We start from the raw sequence: 22,173 nt of genomic DNA on the forward strand, positions 1-22,173 counted from the left end.
CAAATGTAGCAGCACAAATCTCTGCCTGTCTGACTGATATCTCTCAGTGGATGAAACTCAATCTACGGACCGGGTTGCTTTTCCTTCCAGGGAAAGACTCTACCACCAAAGACCTTACTATCACCCTTGACAACTCTGTGGTAGCCCCCACCCAGACTGCAAGGAACCTGGGTGTGACCGCCAACATTGCTGCAACAACCCGATGGTGCAGATATATGCAGCACAACATCAGGAGGATACATACAGGCCTCCACTACTGTAACTCCCTCCTGGCTGGTCTGACTGAACCTGCTCCGACATCTGCAGCTCATCCAGAATGCAGCGGGTCGGCTGGTCTTAACCCTACCTAAGTTCTCTCACACTACACATCTCCTCCGCTCCCTTCACAGGCTTCCAGTAGCTGCTCACATCCGTTTCAAGACACTTGTGTGTACCGTGCTACTAACAGATCAGGCCCAGCTCACACCCAGGACATGATTAAACCTTACCCCCCAGCCCGCACTCTCAGCATGGCCAAATCGGCTTGCTGCTCCCTCACTGAGAGGAACACTGAGTCACTCTAATGACTAAGTCACGACTGTTTGCCGTCCTGGCTCCCAAACGGTGGAATGAGCTACGCTTCCATATCAGGGCAGCAGAAAGTCGAAACATCTTCCACCGCAGGCTAAAAACACAACTCTTTAGAATGCACCTCGGCTAAGGAGATGATAGTTTATTTATAAAAATAAAAAAAAAAATAAAAAATAATAATAATAAATGCACTGACTTAATTCTAGCTTTTCTGGGTTTGTACCATGATCTAGGTGCACAAAGCTGGTAGAGACAGACTTTTTCAACCCTGCTGTTCCAGTTTTTCATTTTCTATTAATTTTCAGAAATTTAGAAGAAAAATTCACTTGAATGTCTTTAGGAAAAATGTGTAAATCAGACTGGAAAAATATATTTGTTTATGTATTATCAGTTCAGACTGTAAAACAAAAACAGACTATTTCAAAAGGCTATCACGGCTTTCTATAGGCACTGTGTCTATCTATCTATCTATCTATCTATCTATCTAAATAATAATAATAATAATAAATGCACTGACTTAATTCTAGCTTTTCTGGGTTTGTACCATGATGGGTGAATGCACTTATTGGAAGTCGCTTTGGATAAAAGGGCCAGCTAAATGAAATGTAATGAACAGGGTAGAATTTGCTCACAGCTAAAATATCAAAGAAGTATAAATACACCTACCATACCATGCAGACGGAAGTAGTCCAGTTAATCTGGGAACAGGTACTAAAGTCAGGTCGGAGTCAAACCACACCGCCGCGCCCCTTTTTAATGTTAATTTTAAATATTAAATAAATAGCAAAGGTTTGAGTGGAAGTCTGAAGGTTTTTTTTTCGGGGGGGGGGGGGGGGGGTCCCCTTTATTATATAGAACAGACAAGAAATGGGCGAAGAGAGAGAGGGGGGAGACATGCAGCAAAGGGCCACATTTCGGAGTCGAACCTGCACCCGACCCCTGTGCCACCGGCTGCCCCTCCCTGACCGTCCTGACTATTTCTGCTTAGGGCCCCCAAAAGCTTAGCAGCGGCCCTGACTAACTGGGTCATGAATTCTGTAAGAGACAATTGCTGTTAAGTTTTTCAAATGTAATTTTTATGGCGCCATGTGCCACGTAGTTCCATTATATCGGAGAGAAGGCAGATATCTCTAAAGTTGATATCTTCGACACTCGACAACTCACAGCAAAACTATCTAGGTTGATTTTTTAAAAGAACAGGTCAGAAGAAATATGTATTTTTGATGTTGGGGTGAACTGTCCCTTTAATGTAGGCTATTTACAGAAGAATGGGTCCCTTTCACCTCCTCCTTTTGTGCCAGACTCCCTCAAATGTTTATTTTATTTTTATAGCCGAATTAGATGAAGCAGCACGTTGTAAGCTTATAGGTATCATCTACCATCTGTGTGCAGCCAGGTTCCCAGGATCAGGTAGTACACCGGCCTGCTAACATAACGTGGGAGATGCTTCCACCAAGTGGCTGCCACCGGTCATTAAACTGCGGGATAACTGATAACACTGGGTTTACATGAGTCTGATTCTATCACTTATAGCACTTCACCGGTGGCCTAATATTCTGAAAACTTCCATCATGTTATTATTAACACATATGTCGGGTTTGGTTACATTTTGACATTTTCACATTTTGTTTACGTGGAGCACAGACACATGCACATTGTTTCAAATATGATTTAACAAACACGTTCCAAACAAACAGGGTTTTTTATTTATTTTTTAGATTCTTTATTTGCAATTTGAACAAATATAGTACAAACAGAACAGTCTGGCATCATACATGACAAAGATATATATATGTGTGTAAAGACAGTCAGTTCTCCTTTCAGAAAACCCACACATTACATAAGAATACTTAATAAGATACAAAGGCATAGAGAAAAGGAAGACAGTAAATAAAGTAAAAATAGATACATGAAAAGAACTTAAATTAAGACCAGGGCTATACTGTTATAAATCTTTAAAGAAGCCATGTAACTTATCTGTGGTGTAATTACATTTCTTATTATTGATAATCTGGACAGACTCACAATAGTTACGGGATTCAAATGGGAAGGGATTAGAGTTTGTTGGACATTTGGAGAATTTAGCTTTATGGATGTGATGCTTCCCTTGCAGAAGTAGCGGAAGTGGGGTCCGTCCTTTGACTGTTTCTGTCAGGTACTCTACGCCAACTTAGGCCATTCTCGGTGACACTTACGCCGGAGTTTGTCCGTAAGAGGATAGCCCTCTCCCGGGCCCCGTTTTCCGCGTTTTTTTAATTATTTATTTCCGTGTAAACTGCAGTCTTGATATAAAAACATTGATGGTGGATAATTTAACCCTGCGTTGAGGGCCCCGGGGAGAAACGCACAGGATTATAAAGTCTCCTCCGCCGTCTCAACACAGCGACATGGCTCGACCACGGCCGCGGGAATACAAGGCAGGAGATCTGGTTTTCGCTAAGATGAAGGGATACCCGCACTGGCCGGCGAGGGTGAGTCTCGGATGCGGCCGGGCAGGGAGCACGGGGAGGCGGGGTTGATTTACACAATGCTGCCGCTGTTTCGCTGGGGGGGACTGGAGGAACCGGAGGGATGGAGCCGGAGCCGGAGCGGACTCCTCACACACATTTCATCTGCGTATTCCTGTCTGTGGCGACCGGCACCGCTGCTAAAGCCTCCGTTTTCCGCCCGGTTCATTCGAAATGTAGACATTTTAAAATTCTGGAGGAAAAAAAAACAAAAACGTAACATTTATCGGGCTCTATTTTCTCAACACGCCCCCGGCTCCATTCAGCTCTCGCTTGGGTTGTAAAGCGCATTTTCACGTTAATGTTTTTCACTCGTTAGTTCAACGTGTTTTCCATTTAATTTTTGTATTTAGCCGTCAAACAAGGAGAATAAATGAGCCCGTAGTTGACCTCAGATAACCCAGGGTGCCTCTGTTTAGACACCATTACCAAAACACCCGTCTCGTGCCGTAAATGATGCCATGCGTGTCTATGCACTACAGTATAATAGCAGAGTATGGACTCAATTCAATGGCGCACATCACACTGCACTCCTGTTATGAGTTACTGTGTGTCCACAGTGCAGGAGGCTGTCAGGCTCAACAAATGACTCCAGCTTCTCTCATTAGATAAGGCTTTATTATTGTATTATATTATTATTATAAGCCCTGGGTATATCATTTAAGGTACTGTAGACATTATCAGCTGACTGGTAATGTAGAAAACTCTCAGGTAGGAGCAGTATAAGGAATATTCAGTAACAGTGTCTCTCTCCCTGTCCTTCAGATTGATGAGCTTCCAGAAGGAGCTGTCAAACCGCCCGCCAACAAGTACCCCATCTTCTTCTTTGGGACCCATGAAACGTAGGCCTCTTTTTACCCGGGATGTACAGCTTTCCACCTACATTTATGTTATTTATAAGGATAGCATCTGCTGTGAATGTTAATATGAATGTCATGGAGTTGCACTAAATTGTGACTTTGATAGATTTTGACATTGCTGCCACATTAAAGTGTAATTCCGGCGTAAAATCATCCCAGGGTCTTTTTCGGCATATACACTCATCAAATAAGCCATCGAGACCGTTTTTTCAGTGTAACAACTATTAACGGAGAAATCCTGGACAGTGGCTAACAGTAATTAATGTAATGTAATGCAGCTAACAGTGATTAGCTCGGGGCAGTACGGTGAAGGCATTCAAACATCTTTTTTAACCACTAATACTGCTCAAAACAACAGCGAACCTCTGCAGCAGAATGAGAAGAGTCCCTACACAGAAAACAAAGCACCAACAATGTAGTTAATGAACCCAGAGTTTATCAAAAGAGTGTTTTAAAGACTTATCTACTGGACCCTGTACCAGCTCCTCTCATAGTAAAGTCCATTCAAGTGGATTACCAAAGTCAATCCCAAAGGAAGGAGCCCATTGGTGCTTTGTTTTCTGTGTAGGGACTCTTCTCATGCTGCTGCAGAGGTTTGCTGTTATTTTCAGCAGTATTAGTGGTTAAAAAAGACGTTTGAATGCCTTCACCGAGCTAATCAGTGTTAGCCGCATTCAGCTATTAGTGACTCTACAGGATATCTCTGTTAATAGTTGTTACTTGAAAAACAATTGTTTCCATGGCTTATTTAATGAGTGTGTTTGCCGAAAAAGACCCTGGGATGATTTTACGCCGGAATTTCACTTTTTCAAGTTTTTTGTGTCTAAGTTGTATCGTTGCTGCCAAGGCAATACCATACAAAACAGTTTTAATACCTTAGTATTACATGTTATTCTTGAGACCCACGCACATTTTCTGGAGTTTCCACCTAGGGCTGAATGATATGTTTCTCAACCTCTATCTTCTTCTGCTGATCATTTCATTTCAGTAACAATGTAAATCACAATATAACAGGTTCTCTGGTGATTAAGTAAATACATATGTCTATATGAAGTAACCACATTTTAAAGCCTTTTTTCTACATCCCTGTGGGACTTTAATACGTAACAAATGAAAGATTTTTAATGTTTTTATCATTTTTTTAAGAGCTAAGAGGTTGAATATGAAGAATCTTTATTAAAAGCAATATTTAAAAAAAAAAAAATAATCCACCCACAGGGCGTTTTGAAGGGTACAGAATGAAAGTGTTGCTTTTCCATAACAAAATATATTTAGCCTGAATTAATATTTAAAACATTTTTTGACGGGTTTGACAATGCCTTTCTGTCCCATTCTGTTTCCATGGTAGCAGCCAATAGCGTTGGGCGTTGCTGGTTGCCAGGGTTGTCTGTTGTTGGGTGCAGCTACTGTAGGCTGGCACTGGGTGAAATGGCGTTTGCCAATCCTGCAGCTGCTTCGAAGCCTCAGTGAAGGGGGCGTTATTTGTCCCAGCAGCTGAGTGAGCAGAGACGGGCAACAACCAGAGTCACTATAGGCCGAGCATTCACTCCATGGACTGAGAGATGGCGGAGTTCTGCACATTCTACATGTTCAACCTTTAAGATCTTCAGTTTTGTTTTGTTTTTTTAAATGTGTTTATTCTTGTCAAATTAGACGACGGAATTGTGTATCAGAAAATCATGACATATGATTTCATCACAATATGATTCCATTCAAGACAATAAATTATCATATTGAATTATTGCCCTGCTTTCAACCACATCTTAAGTACAGTTTGTTGCCATCAGGTGACCTAACAAGGGGATGTTGGTCATGTGATTATGATCATATACCACCACCTGTTATGTCATGTGATGTAAACAGCTTATAACCCTGTTTTAGTAATAGTAGTAGTAGTAATAAACGTCTCTTCACCCTTCTTTAGTGCATTCTTGGGCCCAAAGGATCTTTTGCCCTACAAGGAGTATAAAGACAAATTTGGCAAGTCCAACAAGAGGAAAGGCTTCAACGAGGGCCTGTGGGAGATCGAGAACAACCCTGGAGTCAAGTTCACAGGTTATCAGGTCAGTCTGTTTTGTCTGTGGTCCGAAGAGAAGACAGTGGGAGAAAACACGAGGGGAGCGGTACGGGAGGGTAACCTTTGTTAACCATCTTTCTTGCTCAAAAGTTTCTTAACTTGCAATCTCATATTCATGAATTTGAGGTGTCAGTTAGTGGGTAATAGTGTGCATCTTTCGCACACAGGCCATCCAACAACAGAGTTCATCCGAAACAGAATTAGTGGGAAACGCTGCTGATGGCAGCAGCGAGGACGAGGAGGGCGACTCCGTTGAGGAGGAGGATGACAAGGAAAAGCTGAAGGGAGACAAGGCCGCATCCAAACGGAAAAAGACAGCCACCGCCAAGGTACTTAACTTCAGCTGGGGAACATACTCACACGGGAGCAAGGAATTCACGTATAATGGAGCATTGAGGATGATGTGGCTAGATTTTATGTGTTGCCTTGAAATGAGGCAGCATAAACTGAGTGCTTTGGAGTAAATATTAGAGTGCAGGTTGAGGTCCTACTCAGTATACTTTAAACCGACTTTTTCGTACTAGAGATGCACTGATTGTTGAATTCTGGCCTGGATGTTTAAAGCGTAGCTGGAGCACCACTGGGCTCCTTCCTTTTGGATTGACTTTGGTAATCCAATTGAATGGACTTTACTATGAGAGGAGCTGGTACAGGGGCCAATAGGTAAGTCTTTAAAACACTCTTAATAAACTCTGGGTTCACTAACTACGTTGTTGGTGCTTTGTTTTCTGTGTAGGGACTCTTCTCATGCTGCTGCAGAGGTTTGGTGTTATTTTGAGCAGTATTAGTGGTTAAAAAAGACGTTTGAATGCCTTAACCGTGCTGTTCCAAGCTAATCACTGTTGGTTAATAGCCGGCCACTGCTGGTGTAGTAGCGACCCTACCGGATTTCTCTGTTATTCGTTCATACACAAAAAAAAATGGTCTCGGTGGCTTATTTAATGACTGAATTTGCCGAAAAATACCCTTGGATGATTTTACCAAGGAATTACTCACGGGGCTCTCCTACTGCACTTAGCACGCCGAGGGTCCACCTCCCCACACAGAGAGCGCTCGGCTGACAGGTGACTGGCAGGTGACGAGGGTTAAGAGGGGTCAGTAGAAACTGATGCACCGGAGTGAAAACTCTTCTCATCCACTCTCTTTGATGGAGAGACACGAGGAAAATGGAATGGATAATGGATTATCACAGCTGACAAAGCTACCAAGCCCATTAAAAGTTATCATGCCATAAATCGATTTATTGCTTATCGCGACAGGCCTACACACACACTAGGTTATTTTGCGGCAAATGTGGATTCATCTTCAACTGAAAGTGGTCCCCGGCAAATGTGCTATTCCTCCCGTTTGAGTAAAGTTTGTCTTTTCCTGGGATTTGCTGACAGTAAGAAAAGTATCAAGTGAAGCTGGCCACCCTGTATATCTGGTGCATATTTTCAGAGGGACATGTAAAACCTATGAGCAGGTCTTAAGTGTATCGGGATACCTTGCTTTGCTTTTCTTGGATTGACAGAATAATGGAGAAAAGGGGTTTGAGTCTTCCAGTTAAGGAATTGTTGAAAATAGAGCAACCTGGTTGATCCTTTATTGTTTCTGCTCAAACGGAGATTATAGCTTCCTCCTGGTCATCTTATGTTCCACATCTTATCTGCATAGGTACAGTACAAGCGTACAAGTATAAAGAAGTCAAATGTGTTGCACTATGTTAACATGTGGCAGCTGATCTTAATGTATTCATTACACCGTTTCCTTCTGTTTGACCTCGCCTTAATGTTGAAAAAGGGGCTTGGAAGTTTGAAGGCATCGAGGGGCTGCAGAGTGTGTTACTGTGATAGTGCATGAGCCGTTGCTGCTGTAAATGGAAGCAGGTTGAAAAAGTCACATGCATCCTGCTCCTCACTTAGCAACCGCTGTTGCCTAGCAACTGGGCTCCATTACCCACAGCACATGTGGTGCATCCGAACGAATCTGGGACTGTTGTCGACTGTGCGACTTGGTGGTGTGTGTTCTGTCACATCATTGAAAGATTGTGTTTGTGTGTGTGTGTGTGTGTGTGTGTGTGTGTGTGTGTGTGTGTGTGTGTGTGTGTGTGTGTGTGTGTGTGTGTGTGTGTGTGTGTGTGTGTGTGTGTGTGTGTGTGTGTGTGTGTGTGTTTGTGTGCACATACACACCTACATAGATACACTGACCAATGGAGCTTTTGAGGCGTTGAATGTTTTTACAAGAAGTTGGAGAGTGATTGGTAATGGTTTAATTGGACAGGCTGTGCCATTGATGTTGTTTTGCATTGAAAGTATTTTTTTTACATATAAAGGTTATCCGGGTTCCTCCCACAGTCCAGAGATATGCAGGTTTTAGGTGAATTGATGACTCTAAATTGCCCGATGGTTCATGGATGTCTGAATCTATATTTTGTGTCTTAACTCTAGGTCCACTTACTAGCTTTTTCTGTAGAAACCACATATCACAGTGTTTTGATGAAGTGAACTATGTTAACCACAATTATGCGTTCACTCACCCTTCTCCTCAGACAGCAAACAGTCTAGTGGAGTGCATGGGGCCTTATGAACAGAGAGAGACACTCAGTGAGTTAAAATGTAGCTTGGATGTTTTGAAGTGTGGTTGTATGAGGTTCTTCTCCACAGTCAGTGTGATACCTACAGTCGACACAATTCAACTTATTATCCATGTGCAGAACTTTGTAAAGCAAGGCATCTTTACTTATATAGCGCATTTCATACCAAGGCAACTCAATGTGCTTTACATAAAGACAAAAAAAGTTTTTTTAAATAGAGTAGAAACAAAAAACAGTCAAAAGGAGGAGCAAAGAAGAATACAAAAGTAAAATAAAAGAAAATAGATAAAGTTTAAAGTTATTAAAAAGAGTTGGTGTAACTGGTTTAACTTAACTTGGAGAGAATTTCTGTGAGCATCTTGTTCTTGATAGTTTTTAACTACCACCTGGCACTTTGCACTCTATTACTTTTATAACTTGTGTCCAGTTTGGTCTTTATTTGACTTTGTGTCATTTTGCTATACTTTGCTGACCACGTTTCTTGAAAGTCTCAATGAGATTACCTGTATAAATAAATATAAATAAAATGTAATTTAAAAAAAAGTGCTGCTCATTTATTTGTACCTTTCGATATAAACATTTTCAGCACATTTGACAATATTGTGATAATACTGATAACCATCATGACTTTAGTAGCTATAATCATGTGTCCTTTTCAGTGTTTTGTGTTATTTTGTGTTAGTATCCAAACCTTTTAAAACACCACAGTTAGTTAGAGTTAGTTAAATATGTTTCTTTTGTTGTGACCCGATATATGACCCCAGTGTAACAATTTAAAAGAATGTTGCACCCAGTAAAATATTTGCCAGTTAATGTAATAATGTATCAAAATTTGAGAGAAACGCTGCTTGTCACAAGTCATCTAAGCCTGCGTTATAGTTTGAATGTTGGTTTGGCAAAGCATCGTGTGCTCTGCTACTCACATTTTCTCTGTTAAAAATGAAAACTCTGATCTGTGTGTCTGTTGCAGAATTCCTCCAAACTGTCGAGGATCTCATCTGTAGAGGATGACCTGGAGAAGGAGGGGAAAGATGAGAAGAGCGGCTCAGAGGGGGGAGACACCGACAACGACATCCTCCAAAATACCACAGACAGTAAGGTGGGATTGATAAACGCCTACAAATCTGGCACTTTAGTCATTCATTAGTGCACGCTTTCTAGTTTTTTTATCTTAAATGATTTAATATTCAGTACCTTTTGTAGCACTGACTCTGTGGATTGTCTGTTCCTAATATAGACACCAGATAATATAGACACCAGATACTGTTCTTTGTCTCCATCTGGTGGTTATAAAGCAACACTGTCCCAGCTTTTATTTTGAAAGTAGAAGGAAGGATCTATTAGGATGACGCTCAAACTGAACAGGTGGTGCTCTGCGCTCAGGGGATCCAGACTACCAAATGTGAGCGCTTGCTGTTTTGATTGTTACGAGTGTGAGAATCATTATTGCTGACTCGAATGTAGGTGCATAATTCTGAATTTCCTTCAGGATCAATAAAGTTTTTATCCACCTATCTATCTAGTTCATCCTGCTGCTCAGATCATCTGTCAACTCACGATACTGTCCTCACTCATGCACAAAACCAATTCTACTCTGTGCAAGGTTGACTCGCAGGCTGAGGAGAACCCAGATTTGTTTTTGGCTCACAGTGGCATCTCACCCATATATAACACTGCACATTGGATTCCACTTGAACATCGGGTAGGCCCCAGTCAGGAGTCTTTTCAGCCGAGACATATTGAGGGCCGGTTCAGACCCGGTGCCCAATCTTGAACCAGTTCTTCCTGTTTCCACAGCCAAAGAACCAAATCTCGGCCAGGAAAACTGGCTCCAGAGGGGCACCAACTCTGCTTGTCTTGAACCGGCCCCACAGAGTCTGGCATGCTTTTAAAAATGTTGTGATTTTAGAATTTGTAGAGTTTGTTTTTATTTTTTTGTCAAAATTAGTTTAAAAAAAGAATGTTTATTCATGGTTATGCACATTAATTATACACAGTAGGGATGAGCCTTTTTTTAAACCGTCAGCTGTCAACACACACATGCGCACAAACACTCTCTCTCGCTCTCTTACTGACTCACTCACACATACACACACACCTGGTGTGTAAATAAAAAATAACCCAAAAAATAAAAAATCACACTGATCATAAAAAAAGAAAGTTATGTTGAGTATGTTAACTCTTGTTCATTACATTCATGTGTTGTATTCATTGTAGTAAAGTTGTTTGCTGTCGTGATCAAAACCCTTGACCTGAAGCTCATTCTCTCCTTCTCTGGAAGGCTTCGCCAATATTGACAAGTATTTTCTTAATAAATTGAATGAGAATCACAGTACGTCCTCTCCAAGGGCTTTGCTGACTGGGAGTCGTACAGGTAAGTGTATGAAGCGTGTGCATATGTGGGCACTCTTCTTGTGGGAGGGGCTTAGCACAGAGAGGGGAGTGCTGCTTTCATTTCTGGAGTTTGAGTTGACTTCTCCAGAAAACTGCCAGCTCTGATAGACTAATACTACTAACACCAATGCTAATAATAGCTGTGTTTCTCCCCCAGAAGAAGCTGCTTATTGAGGAACATTAAGTGAAGAAAGCATGAAAGGGAAATCATGGTTAGTAGCTGTGATGTTGGAATGGTGAATCTACAACATGATTTCTCATCAGCATCGTCTCCTGGCTGCCATCATCACCTGCACTTCTCTGTTGGACTTCCAGTATGTGTTTGTGTGAAACATGCCAGGTTGTAACTGGGCATTCTTTCACACACTTTTTAACTTAATGCCATGAGCCGTGTCAGAAATCAAAGCAAAGCCTCTGTCATCTTGAACTCTCTAAAATGGACAGATTAAGATTTTCATCACTTTCATCCAGTGACTCTGAATGCTTGTAAGATCTTATTGTTATATGCAGATTTAATATAGGATATTTAAAGGGGCATTCAGTATTTGACATGACTTCTATCATGTTCTATTATCAACAATTTAAATGGAGTCTTCTCTCTACCAGGCTCAGACTAGAAGTGTGCATTCACGACGGGAGCGACCTGGCAGAGCAGATGCCTAAAGGCCCGTCGCTGCCATCCACAGTTCATAGTTATATCCATTATATTATATCCATAGGAACAGACTGGTTTCCCCCAAGGACTGCAACAGTGGTGGCTTTGGTGAGCCCCTGGATGTATAACAGAGAACTTCCATGATGCTTACAGCAATCTCAACACTGATTGGCTGTCGCGGCACAGCGTCACCAAGCCCCAACCACAGCGATTTCTTGGTTGATCTAAAAAGGAAGTGTCAAAAATTGCAGTTCATAACAGAGCAGTTTCTCATTGACCCCCATGTTAAACAGGCCGTTTTCACAGCATCATTAAACCTGTTTAAGGCCTGGGACAAAAAAACATTCTAGTCTGTATGTTTAGGTCAGATCTCCATGAATTTTTTTGTACCAAGCTAGTTTTTATTTATTTATTTATTTATTTACATTCAGACAGATCCGACCTAGCCCTGTGCAGACCAATCACAACCGTTTATCTCATTTGGGGCTGGCTTAAGATGATGACTGACAGAGGAGCGTCTTGCTATAATGTAGTTACCGAACATAACTGGCGTTCTCAATCCAGCAAAACTTATCAAGCTCACGGAACTCAGATCCAACGGTCAAACGAGGCAGCGCCGGACAGATAGGAATCAAGATTATGTTCCAATATCGTCTATTTTTCATCTGAAAACATTTTGTCCCTGCTTCAAAACAGACCAAGCACCGCCTCATTCCACGTGTCCGAAGTCGTTTCATTGACCTGATTGGTTGTAGGTCCATCTTATTGCGCTCAAAGGAGTTTTGCTTTGAACTAATGATAACCAGAGCTGTATTTATCCGTAACCCTGTCACTCTCAGTAGATTACCTACTGCTTCTTTAATCATTTTTGGAAAGTGACCTGTCATATGTGCAGAGAAGGTCATATTTACAGTATGAAATCTGTCAATAAAAAATACAGTGTCAGTACACCTCTACTCTGTTTGGGACATGATATAAACCAATAGAATCACTACATGTCACATTTGAGCCAGATAACATGGTGGGCTGGTCTTGTGCTCTACCCGGTGCTTCATAATGACACATAGTGTAGATAGCCATCAATCAGTATTTATACCGGCCTGTGCATACCTACCTGTATTGTATCGCTCATGATCACCTGTCAGTGTGTACAAATGCATTTGATGAGATCTCCATATACAGTATATACTCTCTTACCATCTATGATATATGTTGGGTATTGCAGTGTACTGATCACTCTAGTAATAGCTTGAAATAGTTTTTTTTACAAGGTTAATTATGGGAGGGAAGTGTGACTGTAACTGTCAAACATTATCCATCACCATATATGTTTCTCTTTTATGTAACTAGAAAAAGACGAATGGAAATACATAGATACATGTATGAAGTGTTGTGCACAAGTGGGTTACACATTGTAACTCTAAATTATATCTGTATGTTTTATTTTGGTTGTAGAATATAGGACCACTATTCTACTTAGACTCTCGGAAACAGCTCATCTTTTTATGGGAAAGTGATACGTGTTCTTCTGTGTATCTGTGAAATAGATAACAATATATTTCAAAGCTTTTTATAGTGGCATGCTCTACTGTTGTACTGCAGATCATTGTTATATGAAGGTATCTACTAGTTATATATATATTGATATTAATATATATATATGTGTGTGTGTGTGTGTGTATATATATATATATATTGATATGTGATATATATATTGATATGTGATGGACTAGGAGGAAAAAACGATCCACAATCCACTTTTCTTCTGTTGTCTTGTCTCTCACCGTCTAAGCCTGATGGTAAACTGAACCCAATTCACTTTCTAAGGAAACCGAGCTGTGAAAATGGTTTTCATCTGAAACATAGTGAAAAACACAACGTGTGATAATGCATTTTGAAATTTCCAATTGTATCAATGTTGCTGTGAGAGTTTACTTAGCTCCATCAAAGATGACATGAGACCACTCTGTCTTTTAACTCTGAGCTATTTAGATTTACTTTGCTTTTGCTATTGTCATGAGATATAGACCTATTTATTTTTGGATTATAGCTATTAAAGACACCTTCTGTATGTAAACTCATGCTTTTTTAAATGTCCTTCATATCTTTTTTTTATGCTCGTATTTGGAACATGTTTTGCATTTTCAAGGTTTGTAATTTACTGTAAACTGTTTTTGCTGTTTATGGACGAGACTTTTACAGAATAAACTCATTGGAATGCAAAGTGAGGCTGAAACGCTCATTACACATCACAAAACAAAATGGATGCATGGGTAAAAAAGGATTTCCTATTGACTTATCACCACCTAGCACTATTTTCCCTAAACATAAACATCTCTATGGAGAGAATAAAATATACAATGTGCACCGTGTACTGCATATCAGTGAACGTACACACTGCATATTAGTCATTACAGCACAATGTATACATAATGATACACTATATATTTAAAGTCTTTGCTGTTCCTTTTTGGTGAGTTTCCTTTTGAGGACTGTGCGTGCAAACAAAGCTGATCTATTTGTTTAACCTTATAACAATGTTTACGTTGTATCCATTTGCTCAGGAATCTTAACTGACATTTTGCCTTTGTTTAGATAATGGCCATGCGCAGTAATAAAAAAATAATATCCAAAATGCTTGTTACTTTTTTACATTTATTTATGGCCAAAAATGCCTCATCGCCTTCCATCAAAACCACATTTTTTAATCTCACTGCCATTACCGTATAAATCCATGTATTCTGTAATGTCAGCATTTCATTTTGAAGAAAAGTGGAAAAAAGTAGAAAGAAAAACAGTTAGATTATAGAGCCATGTGACTACATGGGAGCCCCAAGAGTTTCTTTTATGTGTGTGTGTGTTTGTGCAGGCTGTTCTTGTGCAGTGTTCATACATACAACAACGAAAAGTAGTTCACACTAATTTGTGTTTGTTTCACGTATTTATTGCGTGTGTATTCCACATTTTATAAGCATGACACGTAGTATAAGATAGCAAACCGCCCCGTAAGGAGGTTGGGGCGAGGGATGGGTCCCAAAACACAGGTGAGTAGGGCTCATCTTCCGGGTGGTGTTGGTTCACGTCCCAATGCCGTTTATGACATGGACGTACAAAACCAAACAACTCTTTTCTAATCCTTGTTGCATGACCATTTCTAAAGCTTCTTCTGCACTGAAATGGCCCTTCGTGTTTTTGCTGCTTCTCTTTGCTCCAGGTCTTTAGTAATTCTCTGCTCACTACTGAAATGACCCCTCAGCCAAGCTGCATGTTTATATTTGGCTGTGAAAGCAGCCAGGTGCATATACACATCAACAGTTGTTTTTGTTTTTGAGAACAGCAAAGGCAGGAGGCTGATTGTAATGATCAGTGTGTGCTTACAGATTCTCAAACACACACGCTCTAACACACACAGTACATCGATTTGATGATGACATTGGTCCAAATTAAATGTAAGACATTATTGGAGTGTGTTGCTATGCACCGCCGATGTGTGATTTGCAGATTTTTCCAATAGAGGGAAAGGGTTATGTGACACTGGAGGTTTTGGGCCCCTTCAGCGCACTGATGACAGGTATGGCAATCAATAGCCAGTGACTTAAGTGCTGTAGGAGGAATGTTGCACTGCTTCAGGAGGATTTTGAGGTGATCCTTGTAACACTTTTTTGGACCCCCATCAGACCACCCAGGAGTTGGCCATAGAGGATTTGTCTGGGGAGGCGGTGGGCAGGCATACGGATCACATGTCCACCCCAGTGTAGATGTTTCCGCGCAAGGAGCACAGCGATGCTGGGTATGTAAATCCAGTCAAAGATTTCATTATAGGGTACCCTGTCTTTCCAGGACACATCAAAGATCCTTTGCAGGCAGCAGATGTGGAAGGCCTAGTGTACGCATGGGCCTCTGGTAGGGTGTCCAGGTTTTAGAACCATACAGCAGTGTGGAAAGACAGACTGCCTGATGCGGACCTGGAAGTCATTATCAAAGTTGCATAAGGGGGATAGAATGCTTCCTATGTAGGTGAAGTGTGGGACAATGGCAAGGGGATGACCATCAAGGGTGGAGGTGGGCAGATGTGTTTGGGGGGTGGACTCTTGCACGACTGTGTTTTCTTGATGTTGACTTGGAGACCAATGGCGCTGTAAATGGAGGCGACCACATTTAGCACATGCTGTATTCTGGGGAGTGAGCAAGGAGAGCACAGTCATCTGCATACTGAAGCTCTAAAATGTGTTGGGTGGTAATTTTGGTGAAGGCTTGTTGATTAAGTTGCCATCCAGTCTGTACTGTATCTGTACCCCAACAGAAGGTTCCAAGAGATGACGGACAGGAGGGTGACAGTGGAGAAGAAGATGTTAAATATGGTTGGGGCTAGGACACACCCTTGCTTGACCCCCACATCCAAACTAAAAATTGGGATTGTTGGCCACCAACACTCACACAGGCTTGCATCTCATCATGGAGCTGCCGCAAGATGTTCCTGAACTTTGGTGGAACACCCGGCTTCCCCAACACTTCCCATTGAAGTTCCGGGTTTACCGTATTGAAGGTCTTGGACAAATCGATAAAAGCTAGGTACAGGTCTTTGCAGTGTTCTCTGCATTTTTCCTGTACTTGTCTAGCAACACATATCATGTCCATGGTGCTTTGCTCTCGCCTAAAACCACACTGGGATTCCAGTAGGATTTTTTCGATAATATGGGATGCTAGTTGACGTAGTATTATCCACACTAGCACCTTACCCGGCAACTGATAGTAGGGAGATCCATCAAGGCCGGGGCTCTTGTTATTCTTAAGGCCAGTAATGGCTTTCAGTACCTCGGCAAAGCAGGGGGAGGAGTCCAGATAGGGGACGGCTGGTAGACACTGGAGGTCAGCAAGTGTGTCCATTCGGGTTGGATATTAGGTGTTCAGCCGGGTGTTAAAGTGCTCAGCCCATCTGTCCAGGATCTGCTGTTTGTCCTTGAACAGAATGTTACTATCTGCCGATTTGACCGGGGTTAAGTTCTTCCTCTGTCCATAGATATACTAAATGGCCACATAGAAAGCATGGGAGTCTGCATGATGCTGCCACCAGTCATTCTCAATGGCTCTGAGGGTGCGCTGGGTTTCAGCCGGGATGTTGTTAAAGCTGTCCTTTAGCAAGGTGGATTGGGGGATGGAAAAGTGAGCTGCAAGGGCCTTGTGTTTTTCCTGAAGTAGGTTGTGGATATCTGGTGCACTGTTGTTGAACCAGTCTCGGAGGACAATGATGTAATCAAGGAGGTGCCAGTGTTTAGAGCGGGGTGTTGCCAGGAGGTCTTGAATTTGTTCTTCAGTTGACACAAGGTGTTGGTGATGATCAGCTGTTATTCAGAGCAGAGAGTTCGGAGACAAAGACATTGATGTTCAGACATGTCTCCGTGGTGGGGGTGCGATGGTTTTAATCACCTTGAAGTAGCAACAGACTGTCACTGTAGCAATGTGCCCAGCCAGCGTTTCTATGCTGCATTTCAATAGTTGTTCAACATGCCCTCCTTCACTTCCCCTTGCACTGTTAGTGTATTTTGTAAATCAATAATAAAGTTGATGAAAAAAACGAATTAAAAAAACTTTGTTGAACAAAGAGCACCATCTAGCGGACTCAGAAAATAAAGAAAATGGCTTATAAAGCTAAATGAAGTTTTAGCTCATTACTTTGTCACCATCATGCAGTTATGGTCCTTGAAGGCCCTTGATTGTGTTTATCGCGTATAAGAGAATTAAAATAAGAATTATGTTAACAGTCTCATTGAGTTCAAGAGGAGTAAATACATGCCTGAAATAAAAAAGACAGACTTTACATACACTCGTTTTCATACTTATAAATACATATATAGTATATTAAATAACACGTCATTTTCTACCATCATTCCTTCCCCAATTATGTATTTTTGTGTGTCTTTGATCAAGAAGTTAAAATGCAGAAATGTTTCTTTTGGAATTCCTGTTTGTGCATCTGTCTTTCTCAAATCTCATTTTTTGAATGTAAACACACAAAGAAACAAAAAACAATGACAATAAAACAAAATTAATGATAAACCTAAAAACTCAATGAATAAATGTCTGCTTCTCAAGAATGATTTTCCAATGTATATCTTAATAAACACAAACACATACATACACATATTGTATATTCATATAACTCATCATCATTTCTGTGCTTATAGCTGAGCTCTTTTTAGTAACTTTAAACTTTATCTATTTTCTTTTATTTTACTTTTTTATTCTTCTTTGCTCCTGTGTTGTTTATGCTGTTTTAAAAAAATGTTTTGTCTTTATACCAAAGCACATTGAGTGGCCTTGGTATGAAATGCGCTGTATAATAAAAGATGCCTTTCTTTGCCTTGCCTATCAGTTTCTGCTTATCTAAATGAGTTTCCCCCTGCAGATTGAAAAAATACACATACTCTTCATAGTTGACTTTAAAAACACAGCTGGTGTGTTCATGAAATCCCACATTATTATCTATCCTAATTTAAATTTTTTGTAATAGGCACCATGATTTTTATATTAAAAGCTTTGGTAAGGGAAATTAATTTAAAATGCTGCTGTGTGAAATTTGTATGAATCACTCCAAGGTCAATGTTCTGTCATGTTTTGTCATCAGATGTCACACATTAACACCTGCGTCTACATGGAAACATACAGTAACAACAGCAGATCACCTGGTTTACAACTCTGGATGAAGTCCATAAGAAAACACATCCTCTAGACTCTATGAATGACATGTTGGACATGGGTTTGTGTCTATACAGATGACACTGTTATCTACTGCTCTGCTCCTACACACTCCAAAGGCTTTGGATGCTGTACAACATTTCAACTTTTCATCTCATAACCATGACTTTTTATCTCATAATCATGACTTTTTATCTCAAATGTCATGATGTTCACAACCTTCAATCTGTTGTACAGTTCCCGCTTGATGTGATTGAGTCTTCATCTTCTTATGAATACTATGATTCTCTCTCTTTAAAGACACATTCAGAAAAGTGTGGAGAAAGTGAAGCTCAGACTGGGTTTTTATTTCAGAAATGAATCTTTGATGCAAAGAGGAAACTTGCTGCTGCTGCCTTTATGTCTATGGTTGACTGTGGAGATGTTTTATACAGCATATGCATGTGTGCTCTAAGTGTCTTCACTCCTTAGTTACTGTTTATACCGTTGAGCATGGAAGTTCATTCCACACATCCAGACACTCACTCACCACTGCTCCGTGGATGCTCGGGCTGCTGGGTCTTCATTGCCCGTCTGTGCACTGAATCACTGGCTTTCCTTATTCATAAGACAGTTCTTCACTTACTTCTTTCATTTCTATGTGATTTCATACTTCTGAAAAAGGCTGGAAGCTACAGTCTCCGCTCTGTGACAAAGTCACAAGAGTGACTCTTGCTGTCAGGTCCCCAACGTCAGACTTGAAAAGGGCAAAGAGCTTCTTTTCAGGATGCTGCTCCTGCAGCCTGGACTGACTTGGGTCCAGGGGAGCTGGTCTCTTTAAAGGTTTTTAAAAGTAGATGGAAGGATTTGGAGGAAGTTCTCTCAGGTTGGAGATGCTTTGACTGAGCTCTTTGCCCTCTGGGATCGAGGAAACCATGTTTTTGGTTTAATTATGCTGTGATTTTAAATCGTTTTTTATGTTTTTATGTCTGAAACTTTGTGTAATGTGCTGCTGCTGTCTTGGTCCAGGACACACGTGTAAAGGAGAGTTTTAATCTCAATGAGGTTTTTTTTCCCTGGTTAAATAAATTCTAAATAAATAAAAGAAAAAGAAAAAACTACTAAAAGAAAAAAGGACAAGAAAAGATGGAGTAATGGCCTGGCTGTGTGTGTTCATCACCATAGATCATTATACACTTATTTATGGAAACACACACTAAAGTGTAACAAAGTAAAGGCCCAACTCTTCACTGTATAGAACCTCGCTCACGCGCGCACCTGCGTCAGTCATGGAGACAGCACGGTGACGTTTTACCGAGGTGATGTAAAGGCTGCACACCTGTCCAAAGTCTCTTTCACACTTGGACTTGACACGAGTTGACCTGTGAAAATATCGAAATCTTGGCGATCGCCTGGAAACGACAACAAACTGTTGGAAAAGCTCAGAAGCTGCTGGAGAAATGACTTCTACTGGATCCGCTGTGGAGGAGGAGCCGCTGCCCCGACGGTGGAGCGTTTCCTCCGGAGGTGAGCCACTAAACATTATATGATATTATCACATATTATATTATATTATATTATATTATATTATATTATATTACATTATTATTTCAATCGTTAAAGGGAGTTTCAGGACAATGTGTACGTAAATAACGTGGTAAATAATGATGGTAAATGGTAAATTGTTGAATATAAAGATTAGAGAGTTTTAGTCGGCCTGATAAAACACATATTTTGGTGATACTTGATGTTTTCTGCTTATAAAATAATAATGATATGGTAAGAACGTGCTGTGTGGCGGGACAGCTGAGGAATGTGTCAACAATTGTATAGTGATTTGAAAAAACTCTTATTTTGGTTTGAGGGCATCAGTTTTTACAAATATGTCGTCCAAAAATGAGGAAAAAGATGGCGACCGGGCCATATTTCAAATAATGCCCCAAAAGAAGTTTGTGTCGTGCGCCATGGAGACGATGGAACTGTGAGCCGCCTGCGTCACTGCGTCAGGACGCGCAGGTGTAAACCAAGCAGGGCGCGTTCCTGTGTTTTTGGACACTTGTTCCACATGTTTTCCTCATGGATCCTCCTCAGAAAGCACCAACAGATTCTGCTCTGAGCCTGAATGAAGGGGAGGAAGTGAACTCCAGTGTGTGACACTTATTGGGCTCCTCATTCATCACTCACAGCGTGTTTCACATGTACCAGAGAGAATTATTCTTCATGGTGTATTTTATTAGGAAGAGCAGAGATGAAATGCAGGTCCAGTCCACTGTCTCACATGTGTGTGTAGTTATTTGGAAGAAGCCCTGTTGTTAACTGCGTGTGATCTAGTGATGAAGGCACCTGCGTTATGTAGTTGTGCATGTCTTTGCACACCAAACTTCCAGTGTTTTTCATCTCAGTGTTCACAAACTATTGGGACTGTTGGAGGCAGCATCCTGTTAAAAACTCATCATACCCTAGATATTATTATATCTTATTCAATGAGGCACACAGCTGGAGGTTACTTTACTAAATTAAAATCAAAAAATCTCATCACTTCAACGTTCACTGATAAACAGAGCAATGGCATAATGGAATTCACGCCCAAATCCTGTTCCACAGCAGAATAAGACGTTTGATCACAGTACTTTGTGATTTAAGTCTGTTGATGTAGTACAAGAGCTCAAGAATCCTCTTTGGGAGGATGGTCGTGGTGTTGGGTGGGTCCAAGAACACAGGACTTTGACCCGGGGGAACGCTGTCTGTGTCCTGGAAGTATTAAGCCAAACCACACCATTCAAGTCATTTTGGTGCCTTAACTTAACCGTCACCTTGTTTTGCATAAACTTGATTAGTCACGGTCACATACAGGTCAACGTTTCACTGCCTTGAATAAAATGTAATATTTTGTAAGATATTATGCGAATTGTCGTGCATCATTTTTCACAAGCTGTCATAGTGATCAGAATACGTCGCCCAGAGTCAGTTGAGTCCATAAACAGTTGCTCTTTGAATCAGATGAAAACAAATAGTTGTATTCTCCTAAAACTTGTAGATAAACCATGATAACATGAGAGTGTATACATCGAACACATCACTCATTCTGTCATAATGTCTAAAAAAACAGCAGCAGACCTGCACAATATTTGATATTACTTTTAGAGGGGCCAGTTGGTGGCTTTTCTACAAAGTGCTTGTAATGCGTCTGGTCAAAGGATTGATTAGGTCTTTAAGCCTCCTGATTAACTCTGTTTTAAGGAAGTGAGGAATGTGACTTATTTTAATAAATGTTTCTTCCTCAGGTGGTTCCTTTTGGCCTTTGAGAACTGAACGCCCTGATGCTGAGAGACGTCCCAATGACCCAGTCCTGCCTGATTACGAGGACGTCGTTGGGATGGATGATGTGGACGGGCTTCAAGAGGCTGAGCCTCATGGAGGTAATGCTGAAGGTGAGCAGCAGTTCCCGACGCAGTTTCCTTTTTCCTACCCCGTTCTCTACCCTGTTCCCTACCCGGTTCCCTACCCTGTTTCCTACCCTGTTCCCTACCCTGTTCCTTACCCTGTTCCCTACCCTGTTCCTTACCTTGTTCCCTACCCTGTTTCCTACCCTGTTCCTCATGTTCCTTATGCTTATCAATATGCTCCCTTTGCTTATCCTCATGCTTTCCCTCCTCCTCCTCCTCCTGCTTTCCCTCCTGATGCTCCTGCTTTCCCTCCTGCTGACCCTCCTGCTGCCCCTCCTGCTGCTCCGGCTTTCCCTCCTGCCGACCCTCCTGCTGCTCCTGATGACCCTGGTCCTGACCCTTTTGACAATTCTGAGTTCGTTGCATTTGTTGACGCTATACTTGAATACCATAATAACGGGCTTTTGTATGAGG

At 41.2% G+C, this 22,173-nt stretch overlaps 1 protein-coding gene across 1 annotated transcript; it reads left to right on the plus strand.

Annotated features, from left to right (window-relative positions):
- Window positions 1-2,939: 2,939 nt before the first annotated feature.
- hdgfl3 (HDGF like 3) lies at window positions 2,940-11,167 on the plus strand (the record flags this gene model as incomplete). Its single annotated transcript, XM_083914730.1, has 6 exons — window positions 2,940-3,041; window positions 3,843-3,919; window positions 5,862-6,000; window positions 6,182-6,343; window positions 9,560-9,688; window positions 11,141-11,167. Exons 1-6 carry the CDS (start codon window positions 2,958-2,960, stop codon window positions 11,165-11,167), a joined length of 618 nt encoding a protein of 205 aa, XP_083770856.1. The 5' UTR covers window positions 2,940-2,957.
- Between the last annotated feature and the right edge of the window lie 11,006 nt (window positions 11,168-22,173).

Source organism: Echiichthys vipera (assembly GCF_963691815.1).
Source record: "Echiichthys vipera genome assembly, chromosome: 1".
Lineage (NCBI taxonomy): Eukaryota > Metazoa > Chordata > Actinopteri > Perciformes > Trachinidae > Echiichthys > Echiichthys vipera.